We start from the raw sequence: 16099 nt of genomic DNA on the forward strand, positions 1-16099 counted from the left end.
GATATGGACAGAGTGGAGGTACCACATGAATGGAGAGAATGTGGAGAGAATGCCCACTCTTTCTGAGAATCGAGTGTTTCTTTTCGGTAGAGTGGGGTGCCACAGAATGGCCACAAACCATCCACTATTCCACACCCAAAAGAGTCATCACCGTTAAGCGATCAGAACATTCCAAGGGGTGCCACCTCCCTAGAACCGAATCCGTTTCACGAGGACACGTACCTGAAGCACTGCCACTTCTGCTTCTTCTGGTGGAGATCTGTCTCTGTCTACCGCCTCTGTGGCTTCGGTATCCACCTTGGCTTCCTCTAAACTTGCTTCTTCTCCAGTGCAAAGAGCCGCCTTCTCCATCTCTGCTGCCTCCACTGGGGCCCCCTCACCTGCTGGCACCAGGGTGCCCACAGTCACATCCGCATCCGCTCCAGGTGCGATCTGCAACCCAGAAACCAAATAGGCCGTGTCTGTCTCTCCATGGGCCTCAGTAAGAGTCAGACTCAGCCTTTTCATGTCTCTCCGCTCTGCTGAGGCACATCAGATTTTGTGGCTTTCTTTTTTTTTAATTGAAGTCCATTTACAATGTTGTGTTAATTTCTGATATATAGCATAGTGATTCAGTCATACATATACACACACACATATATATGTTCTTTTTCATTATAGGTTATTACAAGCTGTTGAATATAGCTCCCTGTGCTACAACAGTAGGTCTTTCTTGTTTGTCTCTTTATATATAATAGTTTGTATTTGCTAATCCCAACTCCTAACTTATCCCTCTGCTCCCTTTCCCCTTTGGTAACCATTTGTTTTCTATGTCTGTGAGTCTGTTTCTGTTTTGTAAACAAGTTCACTTGTGTCACTTTTTTAGATTCCACGGATAAGTGATATCATGTGATATTTATCTTTCTCTGTCTGACTTACTTCACTTAGTATGATCATCTCCAGGCCCATCCATGTTGCTGCAAATGAAGATTTCATTCTTTTTTATGGCTGAGTAGTATTCCATTGTGTGTGTGTGTGTATCTATATCTATAGATCTATATATACATACATACCATTGTGTATATATGTATACAACTGCTTTATCCAGTCATTTGTTGATGGACATTTAGGCTGTTTCCATGTCTTGGCTATTGTAAATAGTACTGCTATGAACATTGGGGTGCATGTATCTTTTTGAATTAGAGTTTCTCGAGGCTTTATTTGTCATGTACTGAAGCCCAGGACGTGGGTACAGCAGAGTCTGCCATTTGATCATCAAAACTCTGACGTCTCTTTCTCCTGAGCCCCCAACAGCTATCTTTGCAGTTGGGGGTAGCAAATGGATGGACATGACATACACCACTCCTGAGCCATGGCTTTTAAGGTGGGTGGTCCCCTCCACAAGCTCTTTCTATCTTTGTTGTTTGAAAGCAGATGACAGCAAGGCCAGAGAGGACATCTGAGTCACAAAATGGGAGGAGCCTGGGCCCCATTCTACCTGGGTCATGGAAGAAGGCCACTTACAAGCATCCTCATCACACGAAGTCAGAACTTAGGAAGACTGCATTTCAGTATGTATGTTAAAATCTTCTTGGGGAAGGTCCCAGAAGCTAAATCACATTCATGAAAAAAAAATTAGCAAGTTTCTCAATGAGACCTCTTGAGAATGAAGGAAAAATCATTTTTGTCATCAAATATGCATTATAATAACAAATCAAATCAGATTTTGGATCCTTTAGTGGAAAAAGCAAAATAGAAACAATGAGAATTGTGTTTTGAAGGTTGGAAAGAAGTCAAAATAAAAGCATTCAGTAGCATTTAAAACATGCAATAAGAAAATACAGTGCAACCAGAAGTTTCAGTTTTGAGCAGATTGGTTATGGAGTCCAGGTCTGTAACAGGACTCTATCATCGGCAGACCTGAACCGAGAGGATCAAATCAGAAAGACGGAAAAAGAAGGAGAATTTTAGATCAATCTTACATAATACGCCCAGGACATATATTTCAAAAACTCATCTTGCTTTCTGATGTGATTAGCATTAGTCATTCCTTTCCCTCACTGAATAAATGCAACCCAGTTTGTCCTATTAAGTTAGGAAAGCTCTGATGTTACAGATATTAACTGCCAAACCCAGAAAACGATGATGGAGGGTGTCTGCCAAGCGGGCCTCGGACAAGGGAGATGGAGATTATGAGCCTGCGGTCACAGCAGGGCACTTAAAAATAAAAACTTTCTTCTGACTCAAATTTATTTTTGCTTATATACATCACCTGTTGAAGAATACGCTTTTTCTGCAACATTTTACTTTAAAAGTGAAAAATAACGCTACTAGCTATACTATTTGTTATACGGGCAAGTATTACTCACACTTTTAGAAATCTACTTCCCTCTCAGCAGGATCTCTTAGAGGAGGTTCCTAAGGATTCCTAAGAATTCTCTTAGGGGAATCTTCCCTCTCTTAGGAGAATTATGAGGATTTGGCCCTCCACACAGTGTGCAAGGATCCAAAATACAGCCACTAGCCATGACCCGGCATTTATGCCTTTTTTTTCTCTACTCTGTCATTAAAGTACATGAGTTCAGAAAAAGAATCCTTTCATATGAATTGTAATGGACTTATTTAAGGTGAATTATAAAACGTTGATAATTATTGAAGTGGGGTAACACATAGGTGGGGATTTATATTTAAATGGCTGAGAATTTCCATAATAAAAAAATGAATTTAAATATTTAAGGGAACTGCATCTCTTGCTTTACATAAACACTGGTCTTTGTATGTATGTTACTGTTGTCATGGTTAAGAGAGTACGACTCAGAACATAAATTAGGAGGGCATCTTAATTCCAAGAGGAGTGATGAACCATTGTCCTTAGCTTTACTGTTGGAGACGTCAGCAAGCTCTCTCAAGGGTCCTGAGGACCTAGCAAAGTTTCTTCCACAGCAGGAACTATACATGAAGACAATGTGCATGCAATAAATTTATGAGCCCAGATGTAGAAAGCAAGTTGTGTTGTCACAATTCTAAGTTATGCACGCTTTCCATCTGTCTGAAAAATCACACCTATGGAGTGCACATCCTCCTGGTTTTAATAGCTTCAAACCAGATGGGCTGTATATCATACAGACACTACCGGCCAGCAGAGCAGTGGATGCCAATACACACACACACACAAATACACACACACTTACTGTTACAGATAGAAAGGCAGCCATTATGTTATTTGACCAGCTACTCACCCAAGTGATTATATATAAAACCTTACTTACACACATGTTCCAAGTACATATTATTAGTAATTGGATTTTTACTCTCAACTGAATTGTTATGTCTCCTGAAGTGAATATATTTCTGTGAAGTATTGATGGTGTTGCCAAAAGTAAATTTTTAACTCACTTTAACAAATAGAATGTTAATAATGAGTCCCTGATTTATCTAGAGCGCTCTGTATATCTGCCAATTTGGCTGTATCAGATTTTCCTAGTGCAAGATATACATGTTATCACCTTTCCGTTGCTAAATAATTTAAACAGGCATCATTGGCTGTATCTGATTTCAACCTGACCGTGTGGCTGCTGTGATGACGGTCACCAGCAGGTGGCGACCAAGGGCTCCATCTGTCTGCAGGGACTTGCGCTGACCTAGAAGGAACATAACAGCCCAAATTTATTCAGCACGTCAGCAATTTACCTGACCTCTGTCACAAAGGAAGAGGGAAGGGGCAGGCGGAAAATTGTTGATAAGAATGATGGCGAATAAAAATCACCAAAATATTGAAATTAATGATGCTAATGGAGACGAAGTCTGAGTCCATTAGAAATGAATTCCTATTTCTCTAGCTGAAATGAACACTTTGAATTTACAGACCTGAAGAACACTGCACAAACACAGTCCACTACCTGTATTCCCTCACGTCTTTCTGCCTTCGTCTGGCATTGCTCTGAAAGTCAAGGGTGTCCCAATTCCCCCTTTTTGTCTGGAATCTGTCCCACATTTTCTGCCCTTACCTAAATATTTCCAATGCATATTTACTGCCTGCAGTACTTGAACAACATAAAAATACAGTGGAAAACAGGAATCTGTTTGCTCAGATTAGGTGTTAGCTCTAGAGAAATCAAGGACAGATTGAAAAGGTTTTCAGTGATAGGGTTCTCTCTTCTATATGATTATTTTTATGCATTCCAATTTGTTAACTAATGAAGATTTAGGCTCTAAATTTAGTCTTTTCTAGATTCTGCTTGCTACTATAGATGTTATAACTGCTAGGAAAAAAAATCACAATGATTAATGACAGCGTTTGGATAGTCCATTGTTATCCAGGGAGACCAGAAGACTGAAACTACTGAAAGTATCTCAAGTCTTTGATGGTCAATGTTATTCAATTTTGCTCTCCGCTCCAAATTTTCAGAGAAACACCAGTATCTCATCTTCTGCCCAAACTGTAATATCTGTTGGCCAAATGGATTTACAGTGAAAAACATCTATTGCAAAGAGTCTAAAGAGAGTTCTCCCTGTCCTCGACTTGTTTACTGTAGTATTGGTCATATTAGCTCTGAACAAAGCCAGAAAAGCAGCTTGCCAACTGTGTGATTGGACTGGATGAGGACAACTGAAGAGATGCCACAGAGTGAAATTCCATACACCTGTAGGGTAGGCTAACTGAAAATAGGTATTTTTCTGATTAAAAGATAATGGACACAGTGGGTTTCAAAATAATAAAGTAGATAATTTATAGTACCACTTCGATTTATTTATTTTTATTCATTTTCCATGCACACAGAGGCTTTATCTGCCTGTTTAGTTTACAACACAGATCTGTGTGTTTCTGGGAAAAATTATACGACTAGGTGTATAATACTTTATTGTTTTTTTCTATTTAACAATTTATTTAACAGTTCTATAATTGAACACTAGTTGGTTTCTAGCTTTTTTCTGTGTATTAATACGATGTAGTTTCCTTTTTTAAAAATTTAGTATTTTTATGAAATAATGGTCATTAGGGAAAATCTGAAAAATGTGGAGGCCTAAAGAAGAAATCTCCAGGTATATGCATATACCCGGAGAAAAATATAATTCCAAAAGACACATGCACCCTAGTGTTCATAGCAGCACTATTTACAATAGCGAAGACATGGGAACAACCCAAATGTCCATCAACAGATGACTGGATAAAGAAGATGTGGTATATATATACAATGGAATACTGCTCAGCCATGAAAAAAAATGAAATAATGCCATTTGTAGGAATATGGATAGACCTGGAGGTTGTCATTCAAAGTGAAGTAAGCCAGAAAGAGAAAGAAAAATACCACATGATATCACTCATATGTGGAATCTTAAAACAAGGACACAACTTATTATCTATAACTTAGATGACTGACTTCTTGAATATGTGTAAGCACATTTGACTGTCCTTTATGATTGAATTACTGCATTCTGTTGATTCGTTAAAAAAAAAGAACTCGAAGTACCTATAATTTCATGACCAATGGTAACACTTTAAAGTCCCTCCTCCCACATCATTTTTCTATGCCCCTCACACACTTGCACTTAACTGGGATTCCTATGATCTCCCCCTTGGTCCCAGCTAGTAGCAGAGGCATCACCTGGGAGTTGGTTAGAAATGCAGAATCTCAGGCCCCACCCCAAACCCACTGAATCGGAATCTGCATCTTAACAAAGTCCTGGGAATCCACATGCGTGGTAAGGGAAGCACTGCTTCCTGGACTCTGCCTCACGCTGTGAGCATTTCACAGCCACCTGTCTTGAATCCCCTTGGAATGTATGCATCAAAGGCTGGACTGCTGTCAGAGCAGCAGCAGGTCCCAGACGACCTGGATGCTTCAGAAGGATGCTCCCACGCTCGTGGGGGGCAGTCGCCTTTTCTCTGGGGCGGGATGGATGAAACTCACATACTTTTCTAGGCCAGGCTCAGTTACTATGCTTTAAGGACTTGTTCATGTCTTGGTTTGTGGAAAAATTCTCCTGGGCTTGGCTAAGACTTCTAGAATAGAGTTCTATCCAACTTGGACCTCCTTTGTCTCTTTAGGCGCAAAGAGCATTAAAGTTAAAAAAAAATACACTGGTAATACTGAATCTGGTCAATTTTTGTGATTTTTTTTTTTACTGTTTTCAGTTTTCTCTTATTATCATCAGTTACATGCTCATGGGATGCATTTCATTTTCATTAATATATTCCTGGGGTAAATGACACGAATGATAAGAATGTAAGAAATATGTATTTTTAAAAATCTGGTTATAGGGCATTTTACACTAGTGTCAGAGAGGAGCCATCTTCATGACACTTGCTGTTGGCAGAGGTGCCTGGCTGAACGATCACTGAATTCCAGGCTTCCCAATTTGCCCAAACATGGAGAGGAATCATTCTAAACCATAGACAGGCTTCTGCTTGACAGTTTCAATAAATGCACCTTCTGTAGCCTGGGGGGAAACTTTCATTCACTGTGACTCTACAATTTTCCGGGCACTGTAAATGTTTTACATTTATTGAATTTTATTCACCCAACAACCTTATCAAATTCCCACTTTCTACACAAGTCAACCCATACTTGGAGTTGATGTGACTCAGTAGTCAGTAAACCAGGGTTGGAACAGTCTGTCTGACTCTAAATTCTGTGGGTTTTTCTTTTTTTTTTTTTCATACCACGCAGCATCGAAGAAGACAACACACCTTGAAAATCAGAGTTCCACAGTGGTCCTGAGACCTGGCACCTCCACGGACCTGCTGTGCCCTACTGACAACCCCACTGCCCCAAAATGAGAGTGTGTTCTTACAGCCAATGCATTCACTTATGCTCCTGGAATGCTACCTTTAAGATGAGACTCATAGATTATAAGTCAAATATACATTTGTATTCGTAGACATGATCTACCTGGGCACCCAAGCAACCATGTCCTAAGATCTCTCTTGTTTGATACAAATGATATGATAGAAAGCTATCAAGAAGAGGCTGGTTGGAAAGAATTTCTCCACGTTGTTTTTGCCAACAGTCCTGCAGATTCCACGGTTTAGGAAGATCTGTACAGAATGGGAAAGTGGAAAAGGTCAACCCCTCTCCTGGTTTTGTCCAGGGCACTGCAGAGCTACAACTGAGAACCTAGAACCTGAGCACCTGGACAGTCCTGGCTACGTTCGAGACCAATATGATTCCAAAGCAGGAGGGACCAGAGGGCTCACCTAACTCACTGTTCTCATTTCACAGGTGGGGAAACATGATGGAGACAGAGCTGGAGCCCCGAGGTTTAGTTCTGACTCTCCCACTGACAAGCATGGGGGCTGGAGTGACCCCTGGACCCCTCTGGGAAATAACAGAGGGAGGCTAATACCACAGTGGGTATCCCGGCTCCACAGCCAAATTGAGTTCCTAACCTGTCTAAAGATCCCAGCATTTATATGGAAATACAGCATTTTCTTTGGGATCCAGTTTAAAGAAAAGCCTGAGAGGCAGCTGGGGTCATTATGACCCCAAAGAGAAGATTCCTGTACCGAGACACAGGCTGATGGCTGGCACTCCTTTTCACAGAAACTACACTTTAAACACTGCAGGTCAAAGCTTCACTTCAGCATGACCATAGGGATGAGCTCTCCCGGGGAACTCCGGACCTCGGATGGAGCTCCCTTCAAAGGTGGCACCTGGTATTACAAACTTTATTTGATACTCTACGTGTTTCCTTTCTAATACAGAGATTTAGTAGGTTTTCTCCCCCTGACCTTCATCTCCATCATCATTTTTCAATCTGCTCTCCCAGGACTGCCAACAGTCCCATCACAAGCCTTTAGCAGCCTGGTCCCAGCCCATCTCAGCGGCCGGCAGCAACGTTGCCATGGCAACGTCTCCTGGAATTAGCTCCATACTTTCTTGAAATATTAAGCTCTCCTGCTTGAAATGCCAAAGTTAATAAATTTTTGGTTAATTTGGCCTTTAAGGTCATGGCAGAATGTCTAACAAGGATACTTATTAAAACATTAAACTTTTAATTAGAGGTTTATTTGCAAAGCACTGTATGGGAGACATGGATAGGAAAAGTGGATTTATGTTTAGAAGCAAAGGCACATAGCGTGCATCACACCCTCTCGGCGATGGGAATTTCCAAGGTAAGTGTTAGTTTCCAAAGTAGCCACAAAAGACAGCCCCAACGAGGGCTGCAAATAGCTCGTTAAAGAGGTTGTTTAAGGAAAATGCCTTTACTGCACAGTAACCATTTCACCCGGCCTAGCTATGGTATCTTTGAGCATTTGCTGCCACTGCTCAAACTGCCTTCTTGTGAGGAGGCTGGGCTGGGGCTGGCAGAAGGCAGAGGCGGGGCTGCCAGACACATCCAGAGACTAGACCAAAAGACGGCGATCAGCAGATCACCTAAATCTCAGCACGCTCTACTTGCCAAACTCCCAAGCCAGAGCCTGCCGACAACCACACTGACCTCCCTGGGCAGCCTGGGACGCAGCCGGACGCAGCCAGACGGCAGTCAGGGGGCCTGAGTCTTGAGGAAGGGGAGGCAGCTGACAGTCACACTTGGAAGACCCAACTGCCAACCTTTTTACAGCTTTGACTCGTCCCTGGCGTTGGTAAGCAAAACCTCCTCCAGGATGATCTGTCACCCCACTTGCCCTGGCAAATAGAAGCTGGGAGAGAAGACTTGAATAAAGGGTGTTCTCATCACCCAAGGGTCTTGGGAATCCTTAACTGTCTGATGCAGTAAGCTGCAGAATTTGGGGACCAGGAAGCGAACATATTGTTTATCAAGCACAATCCTCTTAAAGGAGAAATGAGAAAATTGGCAGAGAAGGGTAAAATGATTTCCCCAAGACCACCTCACTGGTTAGCCACCGAGCCAATTCTCCAGACTCTTGATTCAGGAGATTTCTTTTCTTTTTAGCTTCCAACACCTTTTATATTTGATTTTTCTTTTTGTGGGGGAGGTAATTAAGTTTATTTGTTTTATTATTATTATTTTAATGGAGGTCCTGGGGATTGAACCCAGGACCTTGTGCATGCTAAGCAGGCACTTTACCACTGAGCTACACCCTCCCCCACAATGCCTTTTATTTATTTGTTTATGTATTTATGTTTAAAAAGCACTAGGAAAAAATCAATAAAACCAAGAGCTGGTTTCTTGAAAGAGTAAACAAAATCGACAAACCCCTGGCTAAGCTCACCAAGAAGAACAGAGAAAGGACCCAAATAAAATAAGAAATGAAAGAGGAGACATTACAACCAACACCGCAGAAATACAAAAAAAGAAAAAAAGAGAGAGAGAATACTGTGAACAACTATATGCCAACAAACTGGACAACCTAGAAGAAATGGACATGTTTCTAGAAACAGACGGCCCACCAAAACTGAATCAAGAAGAAATAGATCATTTGAACAGACTCACAGACAAAGATTCAGGGATCTTTCTAATACATGTTAGATCCTTGCTTTGCAGTCAAAGTGGAGGATTAGGACCCATGTTGCCTCTGAGAAGCTCAAGGCTGGGGCTACACAAGTATTTCTGTTTCATTTTGACACGTCATCACCTTCTGGGTTTGTGATCTTGGTTAAACTCTCTGTGTCTCAGTTTCCTTAATCTGCAAAATGGGGCGATGATACCTGAATGGCGCCTTTTTCTCAGGACTGCTGAGAGAGAAAGCACGTCAGACATCAGCGCTCAGTAATGTCTGTTGTTAGAGAGCGGCCCTGTTGACTCTACCTTATTTCTATTGGTGTTTTCATCAGTAACATTGCTTTTCACTACAGGCCACACTCAGTAATTCTCAAAGGCAGCGTTTGGGTTGCTTGAGACTCAATATTGGAACAATATTTGCCAGAGAAAAGGAAGGGATCTCTGATCTCAAGTCGAGCACTTTTTCCTGATCACACTTGCGATTCCAGCTCATGTCCACCAAGGAGGAGAGGTCCACATGAAGGGCCTTCTACCCTGGAGGCGTTGGGAGGATGGACAGAACAAGAAACGGCACGAGCAGGTGCAGAGCCTGCAACACACGCTGGCCTGGATGCCTGCTTCCCTGTTACCCAGGGACCAAACGGACCTCAGGGAGGGCTGAGCCGCTAAACACATCTCTAAGCCTCTGCCAGGTCTGAATTCCGACTTATGGGGTAGGACTGGGGTTGATGCTGGGGGGGGGGGGTTCGGGGGGGCATTATTGTCGAAGTGGAGCTGTCTCTTTAGCATTTGATGAGTCTGGTCTTACTCGGTTGGGCCAGGAGTGGTATCAGTGTGGGCTTATGAATTGAGCCCTGTACACACTAAGAAGAGAGAATAAAGCAGATTTTATCCTGAAATTAATTACAACCAAAACCATGTTAAAAACAGCAAGTTAAAGCACTAAATTTAGTATAGGCTCAAACGTATACACCAAGCTAGACCCCAAAGGCCACATATTGTGTGATTCGATTTCTATGGATATCCAGAGTAGATAAATCCATGGAGACAGAAAGCAGAGGGCTGGGGTGGGGGCGAAGGGTACCAGGCTCTACCTTGGGGTGATGAAAAATGTTTTGGAACCAAACAGAGACAGTGGCTGTAGAACATTAGGAATGTCCTAAAGCCACTGAATTTTTCACTTTAAATCGATTAATTTTAAGTTAAGTGAATTGCATCTCGATTAAAAAAGATGTCTATGCCAAAAGTAACACGCGGAAAATCACTAGGCATCTGTCCTCTCCGTGTGGCTCCTGGGTCATGAAGAACAATCTGAAATCTGATGCTCACGTTCACCTATCGTCATCACACTCTGAACAAATAATCACATTACACCATCCTCCCATGGGTCTGTTCAAGGAGGGGCTTTGGAATCTGAGACCCCAGAAAGCAGGCAAGATGGCTCATGTCGGCCGCTTAGCAGCTGATGAATACTTAAGGTCTGCTACCTCTCGGAATGACAACGGCCCCACCTTCCAGAGAAGGAAACTGACAAACCCATGTCAACCGGCTCTGCGAGACGTGAGGGGTGTGCGCGGAGTTGCCCACCATCTTGTGACCTGCATTTGACCCCCAACCAACTTCATCTCTTCCCTGTGACTTGGGGCAATGGTAGAGAGAAAGGAAGATGTCAGCGGGCCACTTGGGTCAACTTTGTTATGTATTTGTGTTGTTCACCTGCCCTTTCGCTCCTCTACCAGCCCCTGAAGGAGGCTGCACGCCTCTGAGTGCCCACATCTTCCTGGCAGTGAAGGTTGGAAAATTTCAATACAAAGGTCCCGAGAAGAAAGGAAGTCTTCTTACAAAGGGCAAAGAACTTTGATGGGAGGCAGATTCTTTAGGAACCAAGAGAAAACTTGTGTTGATGGGAACCCAAACGAGATGGAGTCCCTTAAAACTTCTGACACACGGCAGGATGAAAAGAGGGGCTGGCATCCTCCACATCTGTGGCCTTCTCCTTTCCAAGTAGAGCTTTCACCCACTTCTGCTCGTCTTGGGGGAAACCACTTTTCACAGAGATGACAATAATGATGTCATGCAACAATCATTGACTGAGGAACCTCTATGGGCCAGACAATTCCAAGCCCTCGGAGGAAACTTTGAAGGTTATCATCACTAACCCCATTTGGTATTTGGGGCGGCTGGGGATTCGCTGGCGCAGAGCCTACTACGCAGCATAATGAGACAGCCGGCGCTGCTGCCGATCACAACAGGCAGCTTCCTTTCCCCAAATATAAAAATTGAATTATCTGAATGGAAGCAGAGAGAAAGAAGATGACCGTCTAAACATTTGTCTTTTAATGGATTTGGCTGTGGTTTCTTTCAGGACTTGCAGATTATAGTGTCAATCCATCTACAAATCAATGACTCATAATTTCCTGGGCGTACATTAGACAGCCAGTCCTGTGCTGGGTGCCACGGGGCACAAAAGAAACAGCTATTTGTCATGGCCTGAGGGGCATTGAGAATGTAATTAGCTGCTAATAGGGATGCAGTCAAACTCAGAGAAAATAACCATTCCTGTGATCTTTTTTTTTTCTTCTGAGAAAGGCAAAAATGTACATCCATCTCCAAAGTGTGCACGCACACACACACGCACACACACACACCCATACATATATATATGATTTAAGGCATGCTTCAGAGTGAGCACTTTGCGTTTGGATCTCCTTCTATGATAATGAAGGGCAGACAAGAAATCAGCCACCCCCAGCCTCCTCTGGTCTTCAGCATCTTCCTCTGACTTTGCGGAGCTCACATCTAGAGGCACAGTGAAGCCCGAGCTCTCGTGTTCACGCTTCACGTGACCTCAGTGCTGTTTCCCACGCACATGCCCGTCCCAGAAGGATGCCCGACCGCTGTGTCCTGTCTGCCTCCTCCGGCTCCAGCCTGTGTGAACCAAGATGGCGGGAGCCAGGCCCACTCCCTGCACCACCGTATCCCCCACATCCAGACCACAGCCTGACGCCTGCAGAGGATGCACACGTACCATAAGCTGAATGCAGGTGGGAGTCTAGCACGTGCATTCTACTCACACAGAGACAAATACCCCTTCCTGGCAAGATGAGGTCCACAGACTGCAGCCTGTATGTTTATTTGTATATATTTGTTGGTTTAAACTGGTCTTGATGAGTCAACTTAAGTTTGTGGAAATGTTTGAAAAACGAAACACAGCAAAACCAAAAGTCATCCCCAAGACAATGGGTCAGCATTTCACCCTTTCTGGATTCTAAAATTATTCTTAAAATTCTAAGAATATCCACCTCGATCTTTTCCCCATTTATATCTTTGGGAAACAATGTTAACCTTAAATTTAATTACACTGCATTGCTTCTTTAAAACTTATAGCAGGAAAAAGGCATTGGTCCACTGCACATCATTTGAGTAAAATACTGGAGCTGACAGAAATCTAGAGAAAAGCTCAAAGGGGATCTCTGCAAGAAAATGAAGTAAATGGAGGTAAAAATCATCTTTATCTGCGTTTTTAACCTAATTCTCTGATACGTATCTAAACAAATATTGATTTGTTTTTCCTAAAGAAAATTTTCATTATTTATATAACATGGAAACATCTGGAGAAGTAGCGAGTGTCTGCTTTTAAAATGCTTCCTGCAGATAGACTAGCACAAATGTGGTGCTGCAGGGCAAAGCTAAAGACAGTATTAACTATATGAGGAATAAAACAACGAACAAAAATGTAATAATTAAACTTTTCTTGAAAGCCCCAGGTTTCTTTGTGCGCTGCTGCTTAAATTTCCGGTTTTTGAAATTACATTTGACTCTTTTCTTTTTCTTTTTTTCTTTTTTTTTTAGCAAAACAACCATCAATTTCACCTCATATGAAATGCACTCTGTCAAGACGGGAAATAATAACCATGTGGTGACATTTCGATAGCGAAAATGATGACCTCAAAAGGTCGCGTCAGCCCCATCCTGACTGATGGCAACCACAGCCAGCCTGTTAATTAATGCCCGGGACACAGTGTGGGTTTTTCAATCTTTACAACTAAATATCACCCATCTTGCAAGAGAAAAGACCTTTCTATAGAAAAAACTAACCCTAATATTTTATCTTAACCATGACCAGACGAAAGAGGCTAGAAACCTAGGTTAGAGAACAAAAATACATTTTATATGATGTTATTTTCTTAAGTGGAAGAGAGACCAGGGGGAAGAACTGACTTCATCCAAGTGTGTTGATTCTAAAACACATGAAAGTAGCCACTTTTGATGAGCATCAGGCAAACCGAACTGCTGCAAGCTGCCCTCCCTTACTGTTATTTTCAGTCCATTGGAGGATGGAGTAATGAGCTGCTCAAACTTTTTCTTTTCAGAGAGGGTGACGCACATGGTGAGCTCCGCACCTGCTGTTCATACATCACCTCTGCAGCTCCGCAGATGCCTGCATCCTTCGTAAGACTCTCCAAATCACCTCACATTTCACTTCTAAATTTTCTACTCTCTAAACTTCACTAACAAGCTTTAGGAGATAAGTATTTTCAGAATGAAGAATTCTTCCAAATAGCTCCTTCCTCAACATTAGGGAAGCTGGCATTAGTGGTGGCTGGTGCTTGTACCATGCAGTTTGTTAAATATTCTTAACATCACCTTTGATTAAAAAGAGTATAAATCATTACGGATGTAGTAGGTACGACATAGTTGGGACTTGATAACTAGTAGCTACTAAGATTGTTCATTGGAAGACCGATGGACTTAGATTTTGAAAAAACAAAAGCCTACCTATCTAAGTGTGTTAAAGTGGAGATGGGTGTGAGAGGAATGTGGGTATGGCCCTAAGATGGGAGATGGAGGGTTAACATCGGAGCCTTTAACACGTTAGCTTGTCTATTTCACATCTTTAACCTACGGCACAACCTCCAAACGTCCTTGCTCAAACCCACGGGCATTCCGACAGTAAGCCTTCCACTGAATAGTCTGGGGCAATGAATCAGTGCAGTTTAAAAGCACTGGTAAAGATGGAGTTTGTGCTGCTATTAAAAATAGGAATTCAGTGAGAACTTTGCAGAATTGAAGCAATTTCTAAATCAATATCTGAACCTAATCAATACCTTTCTAACCCTCTGGCATCGTCCATATTCTTTTAAAAATCAGTTCTCTGCTTAATTATAAGAGTAGTCAAAAGTTCAATTGGATCTTTCCCTTCCTTTGTTTTTTAAGCCATCTTAAAGCTAAGTTTGGTGGACAGATCACAATCTGATGCCAAAAGAAAATGGTCCATCTGCATGGCGTTACTGAGATCCCTGGGAATCTAGGAATGAGGGTTAGGAAGAAAAATTCTGGACACTGCAGCACAGAGCCTCAGCACTCCCCAGCCTAAATTCTGTGCAGGCAATGCTCCTAGGAGGAACACATTTCTTGTTTTCCTTACAGGACTTGGTCCCAATCTGTATCTTTACATGGCAAATATGACCGTTTTCTTGAGTTACTCTTAATTTGTATTTTGCATCACTGTCTTGCCCTATTACTTATTTTCTCTACTCTATTAATAAATGATAGATTTGACAGATGACCTTCCCTTTTCCCAGCAAAATAACCTAGGGCATCAACAGCAAGAAATAAAACTTTCATTTTTCTAGTTACCTAATCTAGGCGATGTTATTTTGGGGAATAGAGAGATTGATTTTCCTCTTGGTACAGATTCTACGAAGGCTGTAGGAAGTGGTACCCTGATTGAAATTCTTGGGAGACATTTTAACCTCATTTCATAAGTAAACTAGTTTTCACTCTCCATGGGTATTTCGGATTAAATTTTCCTGGTATCATTCCACACTTTCATGAGTGTTACGCTAGCCAGTTCAATGTGGTGCATATAGAGCCCATCCCAGTTTGAATGTGGTGTGAGACATGGCTATGTGGGGCAAGGTAAGGGCAGGTTTCCAGGTAGACAAATGGGTGCCCATCCTTGCATAAAATACATCTTTGGAGTCCCTCTCATTATAAGAGCCAGCACCAGACTTGATTTTGAGCAAATGGTTGTACGCATAGGAATCCTTATAGATTCATAGATTTTTCATGTGGGATTTCAATCCCTCATTGGGCCTTAACCAACCTACAAAATTCCTATGGTAAGAAATCAGCATTTAGACTCAGCCAACAAAGTTGTTATCCTTCTGTTTATCACCCACAGGTTGGTCCCTCGTTGAAGGCCCACCTCCAGCCATCACAGGTGGACTACAGCATTAACAAGTCCGGTCATTTGCGAGTTCTTACAACCTGTCTACCATGCACAGGAGAGTACCAGGAAAAATCAAGGCACCCTTTTTTCCTTTTTGAGAACCAAGCCTGTGGCTACACGACAGCATCAGATCAGGTCTCTGAATAGCTTCCTTTTTTAAAAAAGTAAGAGAATGAACTGTCACTGTCAAAGGAGTAATGGTCATTTGAACCTGGGGGAGCCATGACAGACATGGAGGTGATCTCGCCCAAGTGAAGCATGAATGAGGAGGGAGACAGGGGATCTGGAGGTGAGCAGGGCTGTGGCAGGGGAGGCAGGTGGAGGGTGGGAGGGAGGTGGCACTCACCACTGCCGCCTCCACTGGCTCCTCAGCCCGCGTGTCCAGTCCGAGGTCCGGCCCGGCAGCAGGGGGCGCAGGCGGCTCCTCGACTCTCGGCTCGGTGGGCGGAGCCTGTTCAGATTCAGCCTTCGATGGTT

At 42.6% G+C, this 16099-nt stretch overlaps 1 protein-coding gene across 2 annotated transcripts in view; it reads right to left on the bottom strand.

Moving 5' to 3' along the window:
* Positions 1 to 174: 174 nt before the first annotated feature.
* AMPH (amphiphysin) overlaps positions 175 to 16099 on the bottom strand; it is a 146875-nt gene continuing 130950 nt past the window's right edge. For both annotated transcript variants that reach the window (XM_032484251.1, XM_032484252.1), the window contains exons 17-18: positions 15969 to 16088; positions 175 to 432 (exon numbers count right to left, since the gene is read on the bottom strand). In XM_032484251.1, the coding sequence (XP_032340142.1) occupies positions 190 to 432; positions 15969 to 16088 (363 nt within the window). In that variant the 3' untranslated portion in view covers positions 175 to 189. The remainder of the gene's footprint in view (positions 433 to 15968; positions 16089 to 16099) is intronic.

This window comes from Camelus ferus, chromosome 7 (genome assembly GCF_009834535.1).
Source record: "Camelus ferus isolate YT-003-E chromosome 7, BCGSAC_Cfer_1.0, whole genome shotgun sequence".
Lineage (NCBI taxonomy): Eukaryota > Metazoa > Chordata > Mammalia > Artiodactyla > Camelidae > Camelus > Camelus ferus.